This window comes from Hippichthys cyanospilos, chromosome 13 (genome assembly GCF_059441005.1).
Source record: "Hippichthys cyanospilos isolate Australia breed blue-spotted pipefish chromosome 13, RoL_Hcya_1.0, whole genome shotgun sequence".
Classification (NCBI taxonomy): domain Eukaryota; kingdom Metazoa; phylum Chordata; class Actinopteri; order Syngnathiformes; family Syngnathidae; genus Hippichthys; species Hippichthys cyanospilos.
Genome location: NC_142381.1, coordinates 6,558,276 through 6,583,260, shown reverse-complemented (window position 1 = coordinate 6,583,260; position 24,985 = coordinate 6,558,276). Strand labels below are relative to the sequence as shown.

General features: G+C 40.5%; 1 protein-coding gene across 1 annotated transcript in view; it reads left to right on the top strand.

Annotated features, from left to right (window-relative positions):
• The window catches only part of fat2 (FAT atypical cadherin 2), a 72,272-nt gene that overhangs the window by 37,486 nt on the left and 9,801 nt on the right, over window positions 1-24,985 (top strand). The window contains exons 12-22 of the mRNA XM_088431812.1: window positions 1,713-1,912; window positions 2,809-2,962; window positions 3,081-3,314; window positions 3,490-3,867; window positions 9,458-9,669; window positions 11,348-11,488; window positions 11,890-12,033; window positions 14,556-14,753; window positions 16,658-17,258; window positions 17,933-18,133; window positions 19,856-20,010. Of these exons, the coding sequence (XP_088287938.1) occupies window positions 1,713-1,912; window positions 2,809-2,962; window positions 3,081-3,314; window positions 3,490-3,867; window positions 9,458-9,669; window positions 11,348-11,488; window positions 11,890-12,033; window positions 14,556-14,753; window positions 16,658-17,258; window positions 17,933-18,133; window positions 19,856-20,010 (2,618 nt within the window). The remainder of the gene's footprint in view (window positions 1-1,712; window positions 1,913-2,808; window positions 2,963-3,080; window positions 3,315-3,489; window positions 3,868-9,457; window positions 9,670-11,347; window positions 11,489-11,889; window positions 12,034-14,555; window positions 14,754-16,657; window positions 17,259-17,932; window positions 18,134-19,855; window positions 20,011-24,985) is intronic.

Below are 24,985 nucleotides of genomic sequence, written 5' to 3'. Positions count from 1 at the left end.
CTTTTTCCATGCGTCATTCGATCATCCCGCTGACAATTTACTGGCTTCCAGTACCACTGATGAGACTAGTTGAAACTCCTCGTTAATCGCCTACTCACTAAGCGTCGATGTGATTTTTATTGGGCCTCGATGAATCACAAAAGACGAGCGCTGACGTGAATACCAACCGCGTCCCCCGCAGCCAACAACAACAACAAAGCCTCACATTAATGCAAATCCTTTGTACTTCCCCCCGCCGCCTGCCCCCGGATGGTCTAGCATGCACAGAAAGGAGATCGCTGTCAAAACTGAGTTTTTGAAAACATGTAACCTGCATAACATCTGCGCTGAAATTATTCATGAACGTGAAGGTGTTCAAACACGAGTTGAGTGTTGGGAGTGTTTGGTCATCATGTAACTCATTCGTCAGGCTATTACCAGTACGAAACATAGAAATTATCAGCCAAGCATTTCATTTTCACCGTACATGTGCTTTGAGGTCAGAGTTTTTTAGAGTTCGAACATTAAGCTTACAGCTAGATACCATTTTAATTTGATAATCTTTTAACTTGGAGACACATTGCTAGTAGCCAGCAATACAACTGAACATTATTTGACCGTGTGTTGTCTTTGATTTTATTAAAATTGCCTGAGTTTATCAGTAACAGGGTGAAAAAGTGAATTTCGGCAAATTACATGGAGTTGTATGTCTACTTAAAGCCTGTGGTGAAAGACTTCCCTGTCATTTTTTTTTTTAGACAATCTTAACTGTTGACGCAATATTAACAAAAACATCTTCTCTGCACACAGTATACAAATGGAATGGTTTGTAAGCAACGAAAGTTAACAAATGTAGCAGCGATGACGCGCATAGTGTTACATTTTAAAACGGTTTATTATGACCATTTAGAAAAAATAAATTCAGCTCAGCGATGATGCATTGCATGCTGATGAGGCAATCGGCGCTATTTGGGCACATTTAACCTCCCAGGAAGCCGCTTTTACCCGCAAAAACATGGTAACAAACTCAGCAATCGGCAGCAAATAAACTTGCACAAATTGCAATCCCAATGCACCAAATGCCTGAGAAAACGTAAAAGACAAAAAAAGAGTCCAATATTGTATATGTAACTGGAAAATAGCCCGGCTTTGATATTCAACACATGCTTTTAATTAGTCAATGAAATCAAATAAATTCTTGTTGCAATGAAGCAGAAAAGCAAGAATGCAACCATTCAGCTCTGTTATGGCCAATTGTTTTTAAATGAATGGTAATTGGGAACAAATTTGCATGAATAATACATGTCAGTACAACCTAATCAAGCCTGCAGAGCAAAAACTAGTTTGCAAAATATGAATGTAAAATACATGACTGTATTTATTTCATACATTAATGCACTAAGCTTCCTTAAGGAGAGTGGAATGTGTGAGGTGGAATACCCCTCAGGTGTAATGAAATTAAAATAGCTTTATTTATTGTGCATTGTTAATATTGTTTATTGGTTTGCATGTTATTTAATACAAATAGAAAAACCTAGTCGAAGCAATAATGTAATATTTTTCTATGTAACCATAACTGTAATAAAATAAATGTGATGACTTTGCTTGCCAATTATAAATAATGTACAGTTGTACAGTTGAAATAAACAAAACCATTACCATTAATTCCACAAAGTCTCGCGTGCTGTTGCATTATTCATGATCGAACGGATTTTTCTGCTATTGGCCCACAGATGGGGACCCACTGGGGCAGTTCGCTGTGATACATCGTGATGAGGGTGAGTGGGGTTTGATCACCAAAGAGCCGCTAGACCGTGAGGCCAACGCCGCCTATGTGCTCACCATAACGGCCACGGACGGAAAGTTCCAGACGCCCGTCAACGTGCACGTGGATGTACTGGATGATAATGACAACACACCGCAATGCCAACAGGTCATTTTTCCAAACATATTTCTCAAAGATCTTAGAGTTATTAAAAAATAAAAATAAAAAAGTGTGTTGATGGTTTTACTGGTCCCTAGAATAAAACTCTATCTCCCTTTTGCAAGCATTTATAAATGAACATGGTGTCATTTCTATCCTCTCCCTGTTTCAAAACAATTTTCAGCCTCTTAGTGTTTTTCTTAAAGCTTTGTCTTTGATGCGTCAGGATCAAAGGCTCAAATTAGGTTAAAATAATGAATGTAAATGAATCTGTACATATCTAAAACTTTGTGGGTGATTTTGCTTATATCTGTACTAATGCATTAATCATCAATATTTAACAACACACACGGGCTTGGGGAGCACACGCAAACTCCACACAGAAAGCCTGGAGCGAGGTGGATGCCATTAACTGTGAGGCAGATGTGCTATTCACTGAAACACTGATCCGCCCCCCTTTAAATTCAGTGATAACATAATGTTGCTTTTTTATGGCTTTGTTTTACGTCTTGCTTTGTATTGAGGGCCAAAATGCAAGTAACCCCTTGGGCTTCATTGTGTTTTCAGTGAAGGACGTTATTGTGCTGACTTCAATGCTATCACCCAATCAATTTAATCAATCAACTCATTCCATTCAAATATTACATGTGCAATGAAACAAGGATGGAAGTACACACTAATGTGCTGGGATTTTTCTTATTGTTTTCATTAAAAGAAACGAATAGCTTGATGTCTGACCCTATAGGAACATGTCCAAGAACATGTCCTTTAGCCAGAGTTTAGCTTTAGAGTTTTGCATGACAATTCTTCACAATGCATCACAGTAGAACATCTTGTACTTGTATCGTTATAGTTCAGGGTACTATATTTCATGTGCTAACAGTAAGCATGTTGTATGTTTTTAGCTGGTGTATTCAGAGGCTCTGATGGAGAATTCTCCATCCAACACATACGTGTTGAAGGTGTCAGCATTGGATGCTGATGATGGTCCAAATGCTCTTATCTCCTATACCCTGCATGGTCCCAACGCAGCCCAGTTTCATTTGGATAAACTTACTGGTATGTACGTCTACACAGACCAAACAAAATTAAGATGCTTATTTGGTGAAGCTAACGTTAAACATGTTAGTTAGCCTGGTCGTTACAAACATAACAAGGAAAATCTTCCTCTCTCCAGGCGAACTGTTCACTTTAACCGCACTGGACCGTGAGTTAGCATCTGAGTACAAGATGGTGGCGCGTGCGACTGACGCCGGCGGGCGGTCCTGCCAAGTGGACATTTTCCTAAGGATCCTGGACATGAATGACAATGCTCCACTCTTCTCATCCAACTATTATCGCGTCAGTGTGTATGACAACACAACAAAGAGCACACCCGTTGCAGCCGTTTACGCCCAAGACATGGACACAGGTAGCACCACCACAGGGATGTGAACATACAATATATTCCAAAATCACACGACCAAAAGGTTTACATTTGATGCACCCTAGTGATTGGCTCAAACTGTTTCTCAAAAAGATCCTTTGAACCGAAATTCTCGAATGTTATTGTAAACATAAATATGGCGTACATCTTTGTCCCGCAGGCCTGAATTCGGAGATCCGGTATTCCCTGATGGCAGATGACGAGGGTTACTTCTCTCTTGACGAGTTTTCGGGCGTGCTGCGTCTGGAGCGAGTGCTCGGCCCTGACACGCCAGCGCGCTTTCACCTCAAGGTGAAGGCGTCAGACAGCGGACTGCCCCGCCCACTCCACTCGGTCGCTTCGCTCACGGTGGATGTAGTGTCTCTGAATGACTACAGGCCCATCTTCCCTAGCGCCGAATACACCGCCCAGGTCCCCGAGTCACTTCCTATTGGCTCCCGGGTGACAAGCGTGTCGGCGCTTAACGGGGACACCTCAGTGGTGTACCGCATAGCGTCCGGAAATGAGGACGGACACTTCTTGTTGGACCCCAAAACAGGTACTATCAATTTTGCCTTCTAAAGATATTTTTGGGCTGATGTGATGTCAATCAAATCGCGAGCTGGCGACAGTAAGGCCAGCTAGAAGGCCTCTTTGAACGTGACATTTTCCCTGTGATTGGATGAATTGGTTGTGAGGCAACGCTTTGCGAAATTGTTTGGTAGGCCAAAGTTTGGCTCACCATTAAGCACAAAACTCTGAAATGACCTTAGGAGGGATATAGCACCGTCTGTTGTGATTTGATTTTAGACAGAGAAGCGGGGGGAAAAAAAGCTTGAAAAAAAAACTCGCTGACATGTGTTCTTCGATGCGAAGGATCTAACCAAGCAAGGAGTAAGGTTGCTTATCTTCACAGCCGAGCCGAGCTGCCTCACAGCAGAAAAACAAGCAGGAATTAATTCACGCAAGAATCCATATTTGTCCCCCCAAGGCAGCTGCAGGCAATGTGTCTGCTTCTCATATTTAGACCCATTGATTTATGCTAATACATTAATGTGTAATATTCATTGATATACTGTGTGTGCTAATGTGCAACATGCACCGCTGTTTATTATCAGGTTTCTTTAACAACATTTTTTTACATTTGAGTCTACCGCACAAGTGTAAAGACAAATTTTAAACCTCTTTCTCTCACTGTCTAGCTTAACTTTTATTAAAGATTGCACAATGACACAATACATCGCCACACTTTTGAGATGGGCCAAAGGAAGTCAAAGAAAAAGAAAAGCACATGTGTAGTCTTATGTTTTGCTATGAACACCCAGTCTGTCAAAAAAAAAACACATAATGTGAGAATAACTCTGCATATGAAATAATAAAATGTCTAAGTAGTCCTTAAATTTGTTAAATTAAATCTCAACCTAGATTATGCACCTGTAGCTATCCAAACATGCAAACTACAAATGCCTTTGTTGTCATCATTCTAACGCATGCGGATCGTGCAGTCAATCCAATTCAATTAATTACTATTAATCACTTACTATTAATGAAACCAAAACGTGTAAAGCTCCCATCCTTTCAAAAAGTTGCCTACTTTAAAGAATCTGAAGTCTTAGACAGTTTCTGTCTCGTCTGGAGGACTCTGGAGAAAAAATAAATGGAAACGTTTGCATTCGATTGCATATTTCAAAACGTTTGACTGGAACTGATATTTAACACAGTACAGTACAGTATACGTTATGTTTTTTTTTTTTTTTTTTTTTTTTTTTTTCCAGAATCCTACAAGGCTTTGGTGATTGTTAGACATTCGTTGCTCAAATATTTTTGTTGTTTTTGTTGTTGTTCTTGTGTTTCTATATCCTGCCAGATGATCATTACTCATTCTCCAGTCCTAACATTAAATGTTTTATTGTTTTGAGTTTCAACTCTTGTGGACTTTGGAGTCCAACTCTCAGGTTGGTGTTTGGACCTGCCGCCCTTCAGACTCTTTCTAACTTTGGTTCTCGAAAAAAGGCAGCCTCATCGATCGCCGCTCTGCGCTCCCGCTCTCATTATCTGAGGCCAGGCGTCAAGTTTGGACAGAGTAGATGCGCTGATAAGAAGTTTGAACACCAGGAGTAAAGCTAAGCCTTAGTGGAAATACGCAAAGGTTGCCTGGAATCTCGATTGGTTTTTCATGAGAAAACGGTCAGATATTTATTTATGAGACCATGTACAAGAAGAAGGGCCTGTTCATCTTACTGAATCCAGTACAGTTCAACCTCGGGAGGAGGGAGCTTCTTGATTGTTGTCAACTCTCTCGATGCCAAAGTGAAGACGTGTGTTGATCCAGAGGCCAAGTTTGATGTCCTTGTAACAACAGCGGTTATATCATATACTTGTCAAACTGGGCTTCCATCTAGGGACACCTTACTTGAGAGAATTTTCACTCCACAAACCCCTTTATAATTCTTACTTTAATGCAGCACACTTGCTTGGGTACCTCTAAATGCAGTAAAAACTAAAAAATCTGATCATTTTAGTTTAAAAAAAAATGTGATTAATTCATGCCATTCAAGCCACGATGTTTGCACAGTAAGCTTCTAATCCAACAATTTAGAAAAGAAACAATCCATACAGTCCAAAAAGTCCGATGATCATTCAAACACATGTCCATTATTCAAATCAGTAAGAGAAATCAGTAAGAGAAATAAACATGATGATGAGATATGGCCCACAAAGCCGGTAAGAAAAGGTCCACGACAGTGCAAGCTGTGTCTAATGAACTGACCGTTGGCATGTGGCTTCACTTCGCTTTTCCCTTATCGACAAAATGCAAATGGAAAAAGCATGTGACGCTTCCTGCACAAATTTAACAATTTCACACCGCAAAACGAAAACAAACCTCTGCGCATCCCGCAGAGACTGGTACGCAAACCCTAACAAGCTACAACACTTTGCATCCACGCACACATAAAATAATTGCCTTATGCCCTCAAGGAACAAAAAGTGAACAGTGTAATATGATTTACTTCTTTAACTAGCAAGCACTTTTCACACATCTTTCATTTCAGTACTTGAAATTGTACCATGTCCTCATTAAAGCTCAAACATTCTCTCATTCTCCCACTGTGCAACAGAACTCATGGACCAACATAGAAAACTTTGCCTGTGCTTGTATTTCAAGAGGACGCTATTCATTTTCTTTACCGCTTAGCACCTTAAGGCTTGCCAGTCAACTACACTCTACCCATACATTAACACCTATGAGCAATTTTGTGTTTTCACTGATCCTAACATGTTTTTAGAATGTGTGATAAAGGCTGTGCTAATCATAAAAAGGCAACATTAAAAAAAAAAAGTTTTGAATTTAAACTCAATGTTGCTATTCAGAGACATGCTAATAGTGATGTCTTTGTATATATGCATATGTGTTTTAGTACAACGACATGTGCTAACAGTGCTTCTGTGCAACAATATCACAAATGTGTGCAGTTACACGTATTTTACCAAAGGGAAAACGGATGGGTCGTAATAAGAGCAAGGAACGTTTTCGAAAGGAACTGAGAGAAAAAGAGCATGTCTGGAGACACAAAATGGATACTGGAGGAATAGACAAAGGCAAAGAAATGAGCAGAGAAAAAAAAAAAAAAAAACTATAAAACAAACACAAACAACGTGAATATTTTATGAATACCTGAAGGGCCAAATGTGAACTATTTATTTCTTGTAATGTATCTTGACAACAGGATCCCTTTTCCACACTTTAAGAGCTTTGTGGTTAGGCTCTACAGAATTCATGATGTGAGCAACAACACTACACTGCCGCCATGAGATATCATTTTAAGATATGAGCGGTCGTTCCGCCAATTTGCTATAGAAACAAAATTTTCAATGTTGGCAGTAAAGTCACTCTCTTCACTTCACAATTGCATCACTATCAATCATTAAACAACCGTCTAAACATGAAAGGCTTCAAACTGTTTAATGCAGGGATCATCAACATGGTGCCCGCAGGCACAAGGTAGCCCCCAAGGATCACATGAGTAGCCTGCAGGCCCGTAAGTACCTCGTAAATGCATGAATGAATCAATTAATTAATCTTTATTTCGAACGTGACGATAAAATAAAAATAAAAACAAACAGTGTAGCTTATCATGTCCTACAGCTATCCGTCGCTTCTAATTGAAAACATTAACTGATACTTCTATTGTAATGCAAAATATTCACCTTACTTGCGATTCATTTGGAAACAATCAAAATAGATAGCATCGTAGTACAAATCCATAGTGAAACAGAAGAAACAAGCAAAACAATTAAAAAAAAAGATCGAATGTTAATCTACTTCAGCTATGAGAAATGATAAAATAGCGCTGACCGATCCGTCTCCATATCTACCCTTCAACAACAAAACCGAACAAACAAAACAAATTAAATAGAGCCTAGATTTTTCATCTTCCTCTTTTTAGTCATTTGCAAATATCCTTGTACTAACCCCGTAGGCAGCTGCTCCCTAAAGGGCCATCAGCGAAAGCTTGATTTTCACGTTAGCCATAATCACATGCGGTGCAAAGTCCAAAATTTATGTTCCAAACAGTGATGTGAAACTTTAATTTCAAGCCTGTAAAGTTTAAGAAAGTACATCAATACAAAGTGTTATTTTTTCTCGTCAATTACACATTAGGTTCTTTAACATTGTTTAGTTGACTTTTTTTTCTGCTGGGAAAACATGCGTATTTTGCGTTATGAGAGTGGATACCAATTAGATCACTGCATTGATTATTTTATAACCCGTACTAGATTCATCATGCTTGAGCTACTCAGTTTGAAAACGAATGCTTCATTTTCACCTCGCGACCAAAGCTAACCGCACTCCCAACACGTTAGCTCATGTTTTCTATTCCTAACACAAATCCTTAACCCGGTTGTAACACTGGCCCAAAAATGCACAGTGTTTGTTTGACTAGTCCATGTAGTACAGATGAGTAAGTCATTGACAGGACATGAAGTATTTTGTTTTTAATGTCAGCTGAGATAAACATAAACTTCATGGCAGCAATAATAATTATACAAAATAGAGAACACCATCGATTGATCGTCCCGTAATGGTTCATCCGGCGCATTGGCACATGGCTCGACTTATGGGGATGGGAGGGATAAATTAGCGCGGCGTGCGGCTTGGGCCTTCATCCATTCTCAAGCGGTGATTGCGTCTGTCATGCCATATGAAAAACGCTCGGTATGCAAATACCACAGGCGCCCAAGCGTGTTTCTGCTTCCATAGCTTCACGCACATGTGCCACGGGAGGCCGTGAAAATGCATGGAATAACTTATGGGGAAACATTTCGATGCATGTTTGAAAGAACACGTGAACGTTGATGCTGCTTCTGTAGAAGTACTCCATAGCTTGTGCGACTCAATTGAAAAAAAAAAGGAACTAAAAATAAACAACTGAAATCATGTGGTTCGCAAGTGTGCACAGCCTCTTAAAGGTTCAGAATTGACCAACCGCATTCAATCTCATTCCATGAAACTACAGCGGCCCCACGGGCACTCGCAATGCAAACACATTATTATTATTATACACTAGATAGTGATATTGTGTGATGAACCCCGGGTCATAGGTTCTTTCAGGTCTTTAATCATCCGACACTCGGCCGACTCACTTGTATCAAACTGGTTTGTTGCTCCACAAATTCCACTCATGGATCCATAGCCACATTAGGCCACTCATCAGAACCACCTGATTGGTTGGCTGACTATAAGGGCATGTCTGAGCAGAGAGAGTGAAGTGGTTGAAAGCTCTCCTGTAGCGTTCGGCTGATGTTAACCCTTCCCACTTGCTCTGACAAAAGCAGTAGGGTTCTGGTGGGTGACCAGAGACTTGCTGTTTTATATCGGTAAACGAATGGAAACTGCCCAATCCCTAAAAGTCTTCCCAAAAAGGTTTACATTATTAACTCTGCCATGAACGACTTTAAACTCTGTTAGGCCGCTTAAACACAGAGATGAGATCAACACTGGTTGATGCTCAGAAATCAAATCGGTATTTGAAGTCATTGAAAGTATTATTCTTTATTATAAAGAGATGTTACCAACTGTACTTTAAAATCAAGTTAGAATAAAGTAAATGAAATATTACTGTTTGAATTATGCTTTATTTCCAAAGGCGAGTTGACCCTAGCTGCGCCACTGGACTTTGAGATGTCTCGGGAGTTCTACCTGTCAGTGGAAGGCAGCCGAGGCAGGTCGTCATTGTCCGACGTCACCATCGTGGTGGTCAACGTGAGCGATGTCAACGACAACGCTCCCGTCTTCAGCCGTGGCGACTACAGCGCTGAGATAGCCGAAGACCGGGCCCCGGGAAGCCTTGTGGTCAAGGTACACTTGAAAAAACATCAACTCATGGGCACGTACGATGAAATATTCACATTCAACGTAATGTGCTTATTTGTGCGATATTTGTTAGCTTAGCTTGATAATTGTTAGTAAGTACCGTATTTTCCGCACTATAAGGCGCACCTAAAAGCCTTAATTTTTTTTAAAGCTATTTTGCACCATATAATCAGATGCGCCTTATATATGGATCAATATTGAGATTGAGATTCGTAGATGGGGAATGAACTAAAAAAGTAAGCTTTACCTGTTTCTTTTGTGTGTTTACAGTTGAACAAGGTTGCTCATATTGACATTGAGTTATTATGCTATTGAGAGTTTATACTTATTATTTGAGTTATTATTATTACTTTGAGTGTTACTATATTGTGATTAAAAACGTTTTAATATATGTCATTAATTGAGGGTGCGCCTTATAATCTGGTGCGCCTTATAGTGCGGAAAATATGGTAACTAGACCTCATGCTAGAAAGGCTGATAGCTAGGCTAATAATCAATAACTGCTCTTGATTATCAGCCTTGCCTTGTGACACTCGTGGTCACCAACAAGCCACTTCAAGATGGCCACACTAGCTGACCATCCAAAGGAAGTTTCCATGTTTGTTTTATTGTAGTTGTGAGGGGCCAACCTGCATTTTTAGGGCAGAAAATAGTTCTTGAAGGTTTACCCCCTTTTCTCTACAGCTTTGTTTGTTCTTTTTCAATGCATTAATAATTGTTGAGTTCCTGTCATCCCTGACTAGCAGGGTCCACTCAGCATTTTTTTATAAAACCAAAAAGTCTGTAATATAAGATGCTCCAAACAACAGGCACACCAACATCAGACAGATTTAACTGCAATATCCAATGATTTTTTTTTTTAATAGAAAGTCATGATGTGCAAGGTGCACACTTATCCTGTGAGGTTCACGTCGGTATTGCACAGGAGATAAGGCGGCAATAACACAGCTCAGTGGCTCGCTGATGGCAGCGTAATCATACACGCTGTCCTGTTTGACATTTCTCTGCTGACGACCCATCGTTGCACACCTTCAGAGATTTGTGTGTTGAAATTTGGCCAATGTTGTTCTGTGCGCATAAAACATTAAGAATGTCATTTGTTTCATGCTAAATGTAGATCCATTTTAACACCTTTAACAGCATTAGTATTTTATCCATGTTCTTTTACTTTTTTTGAATCTTCTCTCTTTGAATTAACCGGCATTAGCACAGCTGTCACTCCCACTGGCTAGCAGGCGCCTCACTTCACTCCATGAACTGACTGTATTTTTTTAATAGTTTTTTTTTCATTGATGCCGTTTGTGCTCAGAGGTGGAACGAGGGTGTCATCATTCATGACAGTGATTATAAATGCATGTATAGTTTAATTAATGTAATTAACAAAGTAACTGTACTTGCTATTTTTTGTACATTGTCAGCAGTTATAAAATATTTATGATGTACAGTATTTGAAAACAAGTCTCTAAACTCACTCAACAGAGCTTTTAAGGTCATATGTAGGCTATGCAGTGTTTATATGTGATGTCGTATGTATTGTACAATGTTGTATTCATGTATGCAGTTGTCAAAGACGCATTTCATAGGAAGACAAAGGGATTCCTTGAAAGCTTGAGGTCCGCTGCTGGACTCTAATGTCCTCCATTTTGCTCCCTGTCCCCCAAAGGTGACGGCCAGCGATCGTGACGGGCCGTCCAAAAACAGCCTGCTGCGTTACTCCGTCGTGAGCGGCGACCCTCTGCGCCAATTCGCTATCGACCCTCGAAGCGGCGAGATCAGCGTTTGCGCCGGCTTGGACCGAGAGGAGGTCAGTCAGGCGGTGTGATGTCATACATCACCATCACCAGACGCCGTGAAAGCATGTGCCCTTTTATTTGATCTTTTCTCATCGCGATGCTAGGTCGAAAAAACACATTCTCGCTGCTTTTTTTGAATTGTATCATGAGGCTAAAAATAAAACCCATCATTTACGGCCGGGTTCACGCAGCAATTGCAGTTGAGCTGGTTTTGTCTTGAGTTCGCCCCTTCTCGACATAGGACAAAAATGTGATGAATTATAAGCTCGTATTTTAAGATGAACTTTGTGTCGTTTTACAGCTAACTCACGCACGTACATCCAAGTTTCTCATGTGATCAGTTTGAATATGTTAGATGGGATAAAATCTTTTTTAAATAAAGGATACTCTTGTGTATCTTATGTCTGCCCAGCATCCTCATTACTCCTTGACAGTGCAGGCATCCGACGAAGGCGATCCACCGCTTTCCTCCGCCGTCCTCATCACAATCACCGTTGCCGATGTCAATGACAACCCGCCGCTTTTTTCCCAGGTCCAGCACAGTCTGTTGTTACAGGTTAGACCACCATCGATCTTTCTTAAAGCTTATTTCTTCAAGTCATTTCAGAAAAATACAACATGAAGAACCTTGATGATAGTCCATTTCACACTGTTCGTACAAACCGTGATTTTTCTGCCTGAGAAGGAACAATACAAATTTGCCTTGCCAATGTTGTCTTTGGTAGATGTACAGTATTTGGCAGGACTTTTGATAATGTGAAAGGGAATATAGGAAAGTTGAATGCGGGTGCAGATTTTACACCCCACTAATTGTCCTCATCTGGACTGTGACACTTTTTTGCTTGCATTTGGCAAAGTGTGCTTTACTGAATGTGGTTGTTTTCTATATAATGTGTGATTTCTTTTTTTTTGTTTGTTTGACCATAAACTTCAAATAGAAGTGGTGTTAAACAGTGTTTGATTGTATTTTCTGTTCACATGTTGTTGATTTTGAGTTTTTGAGTTCCATAACCCCCATTGAGCATTTGTATCTCAAATTTGTGTTTGTAAGTCAAAGCATCAAATTATCCAAATGATGGCTCGTGGCTCTAAAAACCCGTAAATCGGTCACACATATTTTAAGGTACCACTATACTTAATCAGCTGTAATGTGACAACTTTGTATCGTAACTGTATCGAATAGTGAAGCTGTTGCAAACAAAAAGCCCATTTCACACTGATTCGGTTATGACATTTAACAACCAACTCTCCAATTATATTTTGCCTTCACTGGGTTCTGTGTGAAAGCCACAACTACAGAGTGGGGCTGAAATTGACGCTATTTGAGGAAGGCTGGCTGATAGGTATAAGGAAATGTCATCCAATAAGAGAGAAGTGTGAAGTTCAACATCAGGCGCTGCTCACGCCGGCGCATTAAAAGCAATTTCTATATTTCATACCAAAGGCTGTAATGTGGATGCAGTGGTGCTGTGTTAACAGCAAAGAAAATATCTTACCTTTGCCGGATACATTTGCTGGGTACAGACTCAGATGTAGAAAGTTTGCAGGATCTCTGTGTGAAAGTTGCTGTTTAGTGAAATGGTTTTCAAATTCAAGTAGTTTCTTCAAAAAATGATGCAAAGATTTTACAGGGGCCTCAATGTCACTAAAGACACAGAATTACCCGTTCATCTGCCACTTTAAGACATGCAAGCTGTCTCGTCAGACTGACACCTTCCTTAAAATTGTTTTCTGCCCATCACTCAACGTCCCCATCCATCTGCTGGACAGTCTTCAGATAAAACCCAAACAAAAACAGAAAGATTTGCATTGGTATGCTATCAGTCTCTCTGGACTCCCTTTATTTTTTTAAAACTGAATTCTCCAGAAAAAATGCTTTTTTTTGCGTCAAACCATATTGACTGCACATTGTGGCAGCGTGAAACTTGGGCATGTGAAAATTGGCTTTAAAATGGCCTTTTATAAGCAAAAATCCTGATTTCCTGTGTCTTTTCGGGATTGTTGCATCTTGAAACGTTATTGCTTGTCTATTTATGATAGGAACACATACAAAATGAATGTAACTAAGTAAAACTGCAAACCTTTTTTTAATTCAGTCCACATATTGGTCAGTTACATGTGCATGTAAGCAACCATTAAAAATGTGATAATGTCAATTTCCCATAGAGCTTAACCAAAACCTACCTGGTTTTTATTTTGTTTTGAATTTTATTTTAATTTTGTTAGTTTTAATTAGATTTCAGAGCGGGTTTTTTCATTATTATTGGTTTTAGTTTGGTTAAAATTGTTTTAGATTGAGTTTTTTTATATGTATTTTCTGTGTGCAAGATTTTAATTTAAAGGAATATCATCATAATAGGCATTGTGTTGTAAAAATTTAAACATATTATTTGAACAATAATATAAAAGAAAAAAAGGAGCAACTTTATGACAGTCCACAAAGTTGAAAGTACATTAAGATTACTTTGAGCACGCACTGGTTCACACCAACTGTTCTGAAACTCAGAGCATTGTTAAAATATGCCGTTCTGTTATTCACAATTCACCGAAAACAGAGGGCGAGTGCGTGCTCCACCTACTCCGACTGGGGACATGGCACGCTACTGCGGCAGGCAGTTCAGATGGAACGGTTCAAGCACAAACTACTGATTGATTTAAAACACAGGTTACATTCAAAAATTAACAAGAGGAAGGTGTGCGCTGCCTCGCCAAACACTCACTCTCTCAGAGGAGTTCGGGGGCATCAAAGTACATTTCCAAACACACTAACTCTAAGCCACTACTTTTTGTACAGTTATGTGCATCACAACTCTAAGGTCTTAAAAAAACCTAGGATCTTGCTTCCCATCCTTTTTTGGTCAACCTGCCTAAGTATTTATGGCATGAGTTGAATTGACAAATATTCCACTCAAAACTAAGCAGGCCGTGTCCCTCCTGGATATTAATAGATAGGCGGGCAATTTTTGAAGGTTAGCCTTTTCAATTAGTTATTGCTTTTTAAAGCATTTTTTAAAATCTCGACAAATATGTTGTTTGACCTGCCGTAATTTTTTGTGTGTTTGTATGTTTTGAACACAGGAGGGTGAGGCCGTGGGCAGCGGGGTCCTACAGCTTGTGGTGACCGACAAGGACACACCTCGCAATGGACCACCGTTCTCCTTCCACATAGTCAGCGGCAATGAGGACCGGCGCTTCCATGTTGATCAGGGCGGTCTGTTGTCACTAGCGGCTCCGCTCAGGAGGATAAACCGAGCGCAGCACCACCTCAAGATTCAGGCAAGACCCGAAAAAAACATTTGCCCTCAACATTTGACATCGATGCCATATATTCACGGGCAAAATAAATGTCATCTTTGTCACATTTTAACCCGCTTCAGCATTTACTAAGATCTTTCAAATATTACATCCGCTATAATGACATGTCAGCACGCAGTAATCCCACTCAATTGGGATTAAAAGCACATTGGTGAAGATGATGAAGGACCATGCAGGTGGCTGTCGCCGCACTACTAATGAGCTGATTGTCATTGTTGGGCCGCCATCCTGCTGCCAAAACACAGTTGACCCGGCCAGTTACGGCATTCATTTAACTTTACCCAGGGGCAAGGGAGGCCGCGGAAAGGTGACAAAAGGTTGATTCGGGCTACTTTTGCAGCACTTAAAGCAACATTAACATTCACCGCAACAACCTAGGCATATTTAAGATATGTGAGATGTATGCAAGTGAGGTCACGGGTCGGAATAAAATCTTCAGAATCGGCAATCAGGCGAGTGGAACCTCAATGTGTCACCCTGCTGGCAAAGTATTGATTTATTGACTTCATCATGGGAGTAGATCAGAAAAGAAGATCTTTAATTTTCCAAAGGATGGACTCAACTGTCACTAGCAAAATTCTGTCCCAAAAGTCTTCAAACCGAAACGAAAGCATCGTTTCAGAACGTAAATCTTGGTTTTATTAATTTCACATTTCAGTGTACATATTCAATGATCCCATAAGTATCAAATGAATGCTCTGACATTGCCTTTATTTTTAGATACACTACATACTGATATTCAGTGTTTTCTTTTTCCACATTTTATGTTGCAACTTGATGAAAAAAAATAGAAATTATTTCCATACACCTTTTCTAAAGTATTCACAGCAATTTGCCGTGAAGCTTGAAATTGGGCTCAAATTTGAACCCTTACAACTTTTAAACAAATTTTTACCAATGTTTGATTGACATTTGCTGTATTTACTTTCCGTTTTAGTTGAGAAAAAAAGAGTGCTTTCAACCAGAAACAAACTGCCGCTCGATAAGACAAATTATATGAATCGTCATGAACACTGTGTCACTGTGCGATGCATTGTCAAGCATGAAATGTCTGAGAGGTTAGTGGTCTTGTTGCATGTTACAGAAAAGAATCATTGATCAGGAACCATTAGCAAGGGCACACAAAAACTCACAAGTTCTGCCTGTATGAACGCTTGTTGTCCCATTTATGTATGTTCTGTCCAAAATGTCCATCCGGGCTCTTCCAATTTTGCCACTGATGTGCCAATTTACTGGGAAACTAGAATGTTTTTGCTCAAACAAAGCTGCAGGTTTTTTTTTTTTATATATATTTGCTTGTTGGATCAGCTGACTGATTACATAGTTGATGTGTTAGTCTGTCTTTTGAACAGTTTGTTGGCCGGTTGGTTTGTGCGTTTGGTGCTTGTGTCTTTAAACAGTCTAAATTGATTACGAATGATTTATTGAATTTATATGAATTAAGAATGAAATAGAACTGACAGGAAAAAAATCACCAAAATCCTACAGCACACTCCATTTCAAGCAAACACGGCTGGCTGACAGCCATCAGTGCATCGGTTAGATTTTGTCGTTCACATGGTGAACACATAACGCTTTTCGTGTACTCTTTGATAAGTTAAGTCAGAATGACTCGTACAAGACAGATGCAGTGCAATGTTTCTCTAAATAGTCGCACTTGGTGCTTGCCGTAGCCACGTCGAGTTAGCTCGCCCTGCAGTAGGTTGGAGTGAGCAGGGGCACATTTGCGTGACACATTACAACCCCCCCCAAAAAACGTTTGATCTGAACAGGGCTGTTTAGAGAAGATGTAAAAACTGTATGACAACTAAGTTACTGATTTGACGAGAGTATAAGTTGTGTATGCTTTATTTTCTTTTTCACAGGTGACGGACAGTGGCCACCCTCCACTCTCTTCCATTTGCGTGGTCACCATCAACGTCACTGAGCAGAGCAAATACCCCCCCTCCGTGGTCCCCTTGGAGGTCTTCATCACCACAGCCGATGGGCTTTTTCCAAATCGTCTAATCGGCAGGCTCCATGCCTCCGACCAGGACCCACAAGACATACTGGCCTACACGCTGCTCTCCGAGGACCCCGCCGGGCACCACTTCTTCATGGACCGGGCCAATGGTAAAATCTGGGTGGACAAAAACCTAGAGGAGGGCTCCTACATCCTCAACGTCAGCGTGACGGATGGCAGGTTCAGCGTCTGGACAGTGGTGAAGGTCCACGTGTGGGCAGCCACGCAGGGAGTGCTGGACTCCGGAATGACCCTGAGATTACGTGGAATTTCCTCGGAAGAGTTTCTGGCCGATCATTGGCGAGGCCTCCAGCGCAGCCTGGCGCAAGCTCTGACATTTCCTCGGCAAGAGCTGCACATGGCCAGCCTGCAGATGCTACCTGACACCCCAACTGTGGAGGCTCTGTTGGTCTGGAGGCCTCAGAGTGGATTGTTCCAGTCGCTACCGACCAACAGACTAGCAGGTGATCCTCACCACCACTGTGGTATATGTTGGTTAACCCTTTACTGGGCACAGGGGTTGGTTTAGGCCGATTGTCTAAACAGTCAAAAACGACCTTTATTAGGCACACTTTTTTCTAATTTTAAGTCCTAAACAGGCAAGGATCATCAGGATTTTAGAGAAATTTAGCGGTACATTAGAATTTTAGCAATGACTGTTACAAACACTTTTGGCCAATTTGCCTGTTTAGACTATCGTCCAAAAGCGACCGCTGTGCCCAGTAATGCCCTTTGAGCTGTACCATTATCAGGGATTAAGGATTGAACACCTCCACGTCATTTATTAATCCCTGATAATTGTGCACCTACTCGGGTTTTAACCCCGGGGCTGATCAGGTAAATACATTCACATCACTGAGAGTTGTTAGGTTTAGATTTAAACCTAACAATTTTTGGAATTATTACCAAGAAGTCTTGAAATTAATACCGAAATCTGTGCACATATATATATATATATATATATATATATATATATATATATATATATATATATATATATATATATATACTTTTTTATTTTATTTATTTACAATTTATTTTTTTCACTTCTCTTGAATGGTTTTAAATTTTTGGTAAAGATAGCGACCGACTCACTGTGGACAACTGTACTCTAATACAATCATGTGGTCGCATTTAGGCATCATATCGGACATTGAAGATTCTCTGGGCCTGGAGGTTGTCCATTTGAGTTACAATGGCTGTCCGGGTACCGGATGTCCACCACGGGGCTGCAGAAACGCTATCCACTTGTCAGGAGACACCGTGAACCACTTCAGTACCGCTAGACTGGCTTACATCACGCCACGACACCGCTGGGAGAGCGTCTGCCCCTGTAACGGTATGTTTCGTAATATATATATATATATATATAAAGCAGCTTTTGTTTGTTTGTCTGACCAAAGAAGCTTCTTCCGCCTGCTGGATCCATCAAATCCAAATCCAACAAGCATGGGGGTGTTGATTTGTGTGGGCATTCCCGCTAGGATTAGCGGTGGTGCGAACAGAATAAACGTCAGCCGGAGGCTCCTCCAGATAGAACGTCATTATCCGCTTGTTTTGGAACCTTGTGTTATTTTGACTAAAGAAAGTGAGCAGAGCTGATAAGACAATCAGGAAGGCGTCAGGTCACACCCTGTATTTTATTCCACAGTCAGGAGAAGTTATTACCTTCTTTTATTTTACCCACTTGAGTAAAATTGTTTCAAGTTGCTTTAATATTTAATTTGACAGTCACAGCCTATGTTATAAATTATGCCCTACTCTCACCTGACAACATTTGTTGTTGTTTGTGATTTTCCTCAGCGATTCCATCGATCAACGTAAACCAAAGGCCAATACACTCATATTGTGATGGAGATATTTGTGTCCAAATATTATTATTTGACCAAGTTATTTAGCTGGATTACACGTTGCCTTTCAATAAAAAATTTGAGGCGCATGATGTGCTATCAGTCTCAGGAGCGCTGATGTGTGTGAGTGCTGAACAGTTTATATTGTATGTGGTGGCCATGAATATTTCTTTTGTAGATGTAGATGAAATTTTGAATCACCACAAAACCAGTGAGAGTGGGTCTTTCATCAAATTTTGTTGTAGAGCCTCACACGCTGCTTAAGTATATTGCTGATTTAACCATTTGGAGTTTACTCAGTGACGGCATACCTGAGTATGACCGGCCACTCGTACAAAGGAAGTTTTGATGCTGCTATTCAAGCTCATCAGTTGATTGCAAAAAACAAACAAATGAGCAATATGAACCGCGACGAACGCAAACGGTTTCCCCTTCTTGTAATTTACATTTTCAGACCGTCCATTGATATGTGCGTCAGAGTGACTCATCGGTTCGATCTTTTCTCGTTAGTGATGTTGACGTTCTTGACTAGAGCCAGCGGGGATTTTGTCTTTTAGCTTTTGGAGCGTTCAAAAACAGATTAAAGGTGCTCTCTGAATGTTTTTGAGCTCTTTCCTGCTGTGATGCCTGGTAGATGCCAGATCAGAATTGACACTTGCTTCATGAGCCTTTTCATCAATGTGCGCATGCCATCACCATCTTGAATGCCTTCAGGATCCACGGGGCACGTATTCTTCCATCTGAAGGATTCACACACAGAAAGATGATAGCATCTGTTAATGGTGGACACTTTGGAACGGCTTCAAATCAACCATTCAACAAATGCTTGAAACTTTAACACGAACTTTAGCACGAAAAGCTGATGCTGATCATGGGTTCATGCACAACTTAACATCATCCACACGTGGAGACCTTGCAGTGCCTTGGAAATGTACCTCGCACCCAAGTCATGAATCAAGTTGGCTGTATTCATTTCCACTATGGGTCTAATGCTCATTTATGCAATTGAAAATAACAAAGAAAAGTAAGCAACACTGTGGACAATTAGCCTACTGTCATAACCCTAATTTAAAAGCCTAACACTTTTGAGTTTGAGTCCCTAATTTCACTCCCTCTTTGAGCAATAATTTGAAACCCTACTTTACCCTTTTTGATATCAGACACTTTCTCTGGCCTTGGTCACAGTCCGTCTTCATGTGTTTGTGTCTCAGAAACGGCGCTGAGGTTCAGAGATGAAGGCTATCTCAAGTACATCCATGGTATGGATGAGGACCAGCAGGACTTCACCATGTCCCTGAGCTTTAAGACCTTCCAGCAAGATGGTCTACTCATGCTGGCCAATGGTAGCGACTGGGGAAGCTTGCAGGTAATTCAAGGCTTTAGGCCTCTACCAAGGTTATATCTATTATGAGTAGACCCACAAGAAAAATGTCTGAAGAATAGAAAAAAAATAGACAGTGAAATTATACAAATTCAGTTGGAATCAGCCATTTTATGGTCATTTTTTTCCTTGGTATTTAGTTTTACAGAAGAAGAGAGTACTTTTTGTCAGTCAGCCTGAATGACCCTCACTTGCCTGCTACGTGACGGTGCTGCTTATAAAGAGTATGTTGACACTTTTGAAGGTGAACTAATGGGGAAAAGTCCCCAAAAAAGAAAAAAAAAAATGCCCTCAATACAAAACACTCACGAGCTCAGCACAACAATACGTGCGCACGGAACGGTTTGTATTGTATGCAACGGCCATGAATAATTCTCAGAGCAGATGAAGTGCCGTGTGATGCCGCCCCTCGCAGGGCCTCGTCGCACGCTGGCAGAATTTTCAATCACCTTGATTCTGGAAAAAAAAAAAAAACACTTTCAAAAGGACACCTCATCCCAGGCCCGCAGCGCCGCACTTCTTGGTGTTGGAAAGACGTTAAGAAGGTTTCATGGGGAGCGGGATGGACTTCAGAGAGAATTTAGAAAGATGGTCATCTGTGGACTCCCGCCTCTGTTTTGGGGGAGGAGGTATTCGGAAAGGTGAGGACCAAAACCACAGACCAAAAGGAAAGGAAAAAAAACAGAACGTGCCAATAACTTCCACACCAGTTGTTCTGTGCTTCTTAAAAATATGCTCTGTATTCTCTTTTCCTATGTCTGTCAATGCTGGCATCTTATGGCATTTCAGAAAGACCAGCAATCCTGCCTGTAGGTATGTTTTTCGGTGAAAGAAAATAGATGCAAGAATGGAAGCTTGATGAAAAATAACACAAATAGATGAATTTGTGAATAGTGTACTACAAAAGGGAAGGAAAATACAGTATAACATCCCTGCTTCCAATATTACATTGATGGATATTAAATTTCTTCTGCACAGAACTACGACAAAAGATGACTGATAAATAGAGTTGAAAGGGTCTTGTGTGAAAAGTAACAACGTGGAATCAGGGAGTACAGTCATTTTTTATGAATCACTATTTAGGGTCAGTCACAGGTAGTGAGAAAAAAAAAAAACATTACCTAAATGGACTTTCACTTATAGGATAACTTCAGCATCAGGAACAAGTGATGATTCAGAGTCTTGCTCAAGGACACTTCGACATGGTCACAGTGGTTGGGGGAATCAAACCCTTAGCTTACTAGCTGAAAGACGACTACGCTACCACTGAATGCCATGCCCCTTGATTTCATTTGTTGTTTGAACTAAAATATATAAAGATATACCTTAAACCACCAGCCAGAGCTGAGTAATACATTATTTGACATTTCACATTATCGTCAAATATTTTGAAAAATATAACTGAAGTGTGCATGTGCATGCAGTTAAGGTTTTCCATAAAAACTAGTCAGTGCTTTTGCACATCTTGTGAATATCTAATGATAGGTTTCACAGGAAACAGAAATCCTGGGCTTTGTGTTAAAGGGAACAACAGAAAGCCAGCAAAAGGGTGTGAATTTTCACACCACACATTTTTATTCCTCTTTTGCATTATGATAGGAATACAGAAGGTGGGAGGCTTGCGTGCAGGGGTATGAGATTTATTGTACGTGACATTTCACTGTTATATTGGGGCTTCTGACTGCTCAAAGCTACGTTTGGGTCCTTCGCGTACTTCTGAGCCAGTCTGAAGGAGTGATCGGTTTGCTTGTTTTATTGTTCATTTTACTCTTGTGCGCAGACCCCGATATGTGAGGATGCACTTTTTAAAGTTACGTTACTTTTGCAAATTATTATACGGATCCCTAAGGTAAAGACACAGTTACGACAGTTTAAGAACTCTCTGTGGACCATAAAGCTGGTCTGCCAACCAACGATGAAGCCCACAAAACAAACAAAAACAGACAGGGCAATGCATAGATTAAACAGTGATTAAACAAATACAGATAAGCAAATCCATTTCATTCAGCAGCGAGCTGTTGTCCTTTTTGACATTTTCCGAGCCACATGGGGACTCTGGTTAGCAAGCGTAAAAGTTTCCAGTGATGTGTTTGGGAACCTAGCTGTGCCAGTTAATGTGGGCACTCGCTGTTAAGATGACTGCATGTCAATGAGTTCCTCCCCTCTTCGTCTTTTTTCTTTGTTACCGTGCAGTACTGAGCAAGCTCTAGGTCTTTATTTATTTTTTACATGCATTTTCTTTATCACCGCAGAGCTGTGTGTGTGTGTGTGTGTGTGTGCGTGTGCATGTGTGTGTAAAGAAAACACACAAGTGTAGCACATCATTCCCCCCGCAAGAAGCTCCCACGGCGCAGTGGTGCTTGGGGTTGTTGATTTATGAAGTTGCTTAGCCGTGGAGCTTTTCTGGTCCCTCCGGAACTCGGGTGGGCTTGATGCCGCGCTGCGCGTCAACTGGTGCTGATGTTGTAAATCCTCCGAGCAGGCCGTCTTGAAATATCTAGCAGCGGAGATGACACCCAGTGATGTAAAATAGATTACAAGGAAATGCTGCCTCTTGTTCGTCCGCCGGCACTTGTTCAGCATCTTTGCCACGATTGCCGCACCCGCAACATAAAGACCCGCCGCGCCCGCCTGCCAATGTCCTTTCACCTACCCATGAAACGAATGTGGGTCAGATCCACGGCATAGCTGAAATCATCTTCATTTTGGAGTTTTTTTTTTTTTTCACTTATGGGCCAGCTTTTCATGCAGAATTGATATTGAACGTTCATTCAGATTTGGGGGAGTTATCTGTTTTATGGGGGTTTCTATTCATCTAGTTTAGTCACTTTTTTCTTTGGTTCCAAAATTCAAGGCGCCACTCGGAGTGGTTTTGTCTATTATGGAACGTTTTGTAAAGATCAACGATGTGGAGTGCAACAAACCCACTCAGAGCAAATACTCTCCTTCCCAACCCCGGAATGCAACAAAAAATTAAAAAAAAGAAAAAAAAAACTGAACATCTCAGATTAGGTGGGCCTTTATTTACTCTTGCACAGGTGGTCCGAGGGCCTTCCTCCTAACTGTGACATTACAGAGAGACTCAAGAATGGAAGTTCCTTATCCACTCGGCCAAGGCCGATGCTGAGATTTCGGGATAAGCAAATAATTCTTAGAAATGCGCCAATGAAGGAAAACAAATGTTTAGGGTAAAAAATGAACATTGAAACATGTATAAAAGCTCCAAAAGCTTGAATTTTCATGATTGGGCCCTTTAAATGATTGGTTGAGTGTCTCTCTTTAAACTACATACTATAAGTCAGTTGTCATTGGTTATTATTTGGGACCTGACCAAGCGGCTGAAGGAACAAAGAATTTTAACCATCTGGAAGGCACACCAGGGGCCTCGCCATCTTAAATTCCCCTGGCTGAATTCGGGGCCCAGTTCGTCCCTGTGAACATAAGTCGGGCGAAGATTTGTCCGTGGGAATTACAAGAGCAAACAAGCATCAATAAAACATCACAGGCTCTGCTTGTCTTCTTTATTCTCTCTCTTTCTCTCGCAACTTCCGCAATAAAAATCGCTGAGTGAGCGTGAATGCTAAGAGGCTCTGATGCCGAGCAAAAAGCTCCCCGTGCGCTTTCGGGCAATGCAAATTCTGATCTTGTCAATGTTTGTCCCACCCACGGCAACTCGAACGTCCAGAGGTTGACGTGATTCCGCTCGGACTACTTGATGCTCCAGATAATGATGGTGGTGTTGATGATGTGCGTTGGCGTCATTTGAGTTCATAGTGGGAGGAAGGTGGTGAATTAGTCACGATAAGCCAATTATTTATCAACACACTGAGCTTTCTAAACAGAAGAGATGCTGCTGGCCAGGTAAACACATAAGGACAAAATCATTGTGTTTGTGTCCTGATTTTGCCCCTTGCCAGCAAAGGATGACACACGCCCAACAATCTTATCTCTCATAAGATTGTTTGAAAAGATTATCCTCATGTGTGAGGCGTGTTAAGAATGGATTTGTCCTGATGATTAGATCCAAAAAAAGACGAGCCGGACAATCGTTTAATAATGAACTCATTCTATATTCAGGAGCGAAAAAAATCTCCATGTGCATGGGAGAGTCTGCTAACTGTGACATGATGAAGTTCAGTCAATCATAAAAGTGGGTTGACAAATGAGGAAGCTTTGGGAAATAAAACTAATGTTACTTTCTAAAGTAGAGTTCAAATGTACAAAACATACAGAAATATAGAACATTGTTATCCTACCAAATGTTTATCCATCCATTTTGTTATGCTTTTACTTTTATTTAAAAAAAGAAATAAAATAAATACACATAGTTTTTTTTTTTTTTTTTTTTTTTTAATGGAAAGTCTTTAAGTGTCAAAGTTTCGTGCCGTGATTGACCCACCTGTAGTTTGGAATGTGGTGTACTTATCTATCCACAAACGTATATTTTTTTTTAATTAAACTAGTAATCAAGACAGTGTAAATATAGATTTGGACAAGAAATAGCTCATATATAAAATAGATTATAAAAAAAGTATTTCGATAAAATCAGGCCAAAATCTGGCAAAAAAAAAAATCCTACCCCAAAAATCTACTACGATTTTATACTATTGGTCTATGCTCACGTGGGTGTTTTTTTACAAATGACTGAGCAATTTAAAGTGTTAAAAATGGCTTCCTCGCCTTGACAATTGAATGTTCACGGTTGAACAAACATGCTGTCTTTGGGGTCTCCAGAAAAGTAACTATTTGGGAAGTACAAAGGGTTGGCCCGAGGCCAGCGATGTGTTGTCAATCACATCCTCCGAGAAGCCCCTTTGTCTTACGAACCGAACAGTTAACAGAAGTCATGAGAGTAAACCAAAACGTTCTAAAGATGAAAAGATGTTTTTTCTTTACTGTAACACTTGCTGTAATGCTTGAACTGTTACTTTGTGGATTTTGAATGGCTGGCAAAGCATTA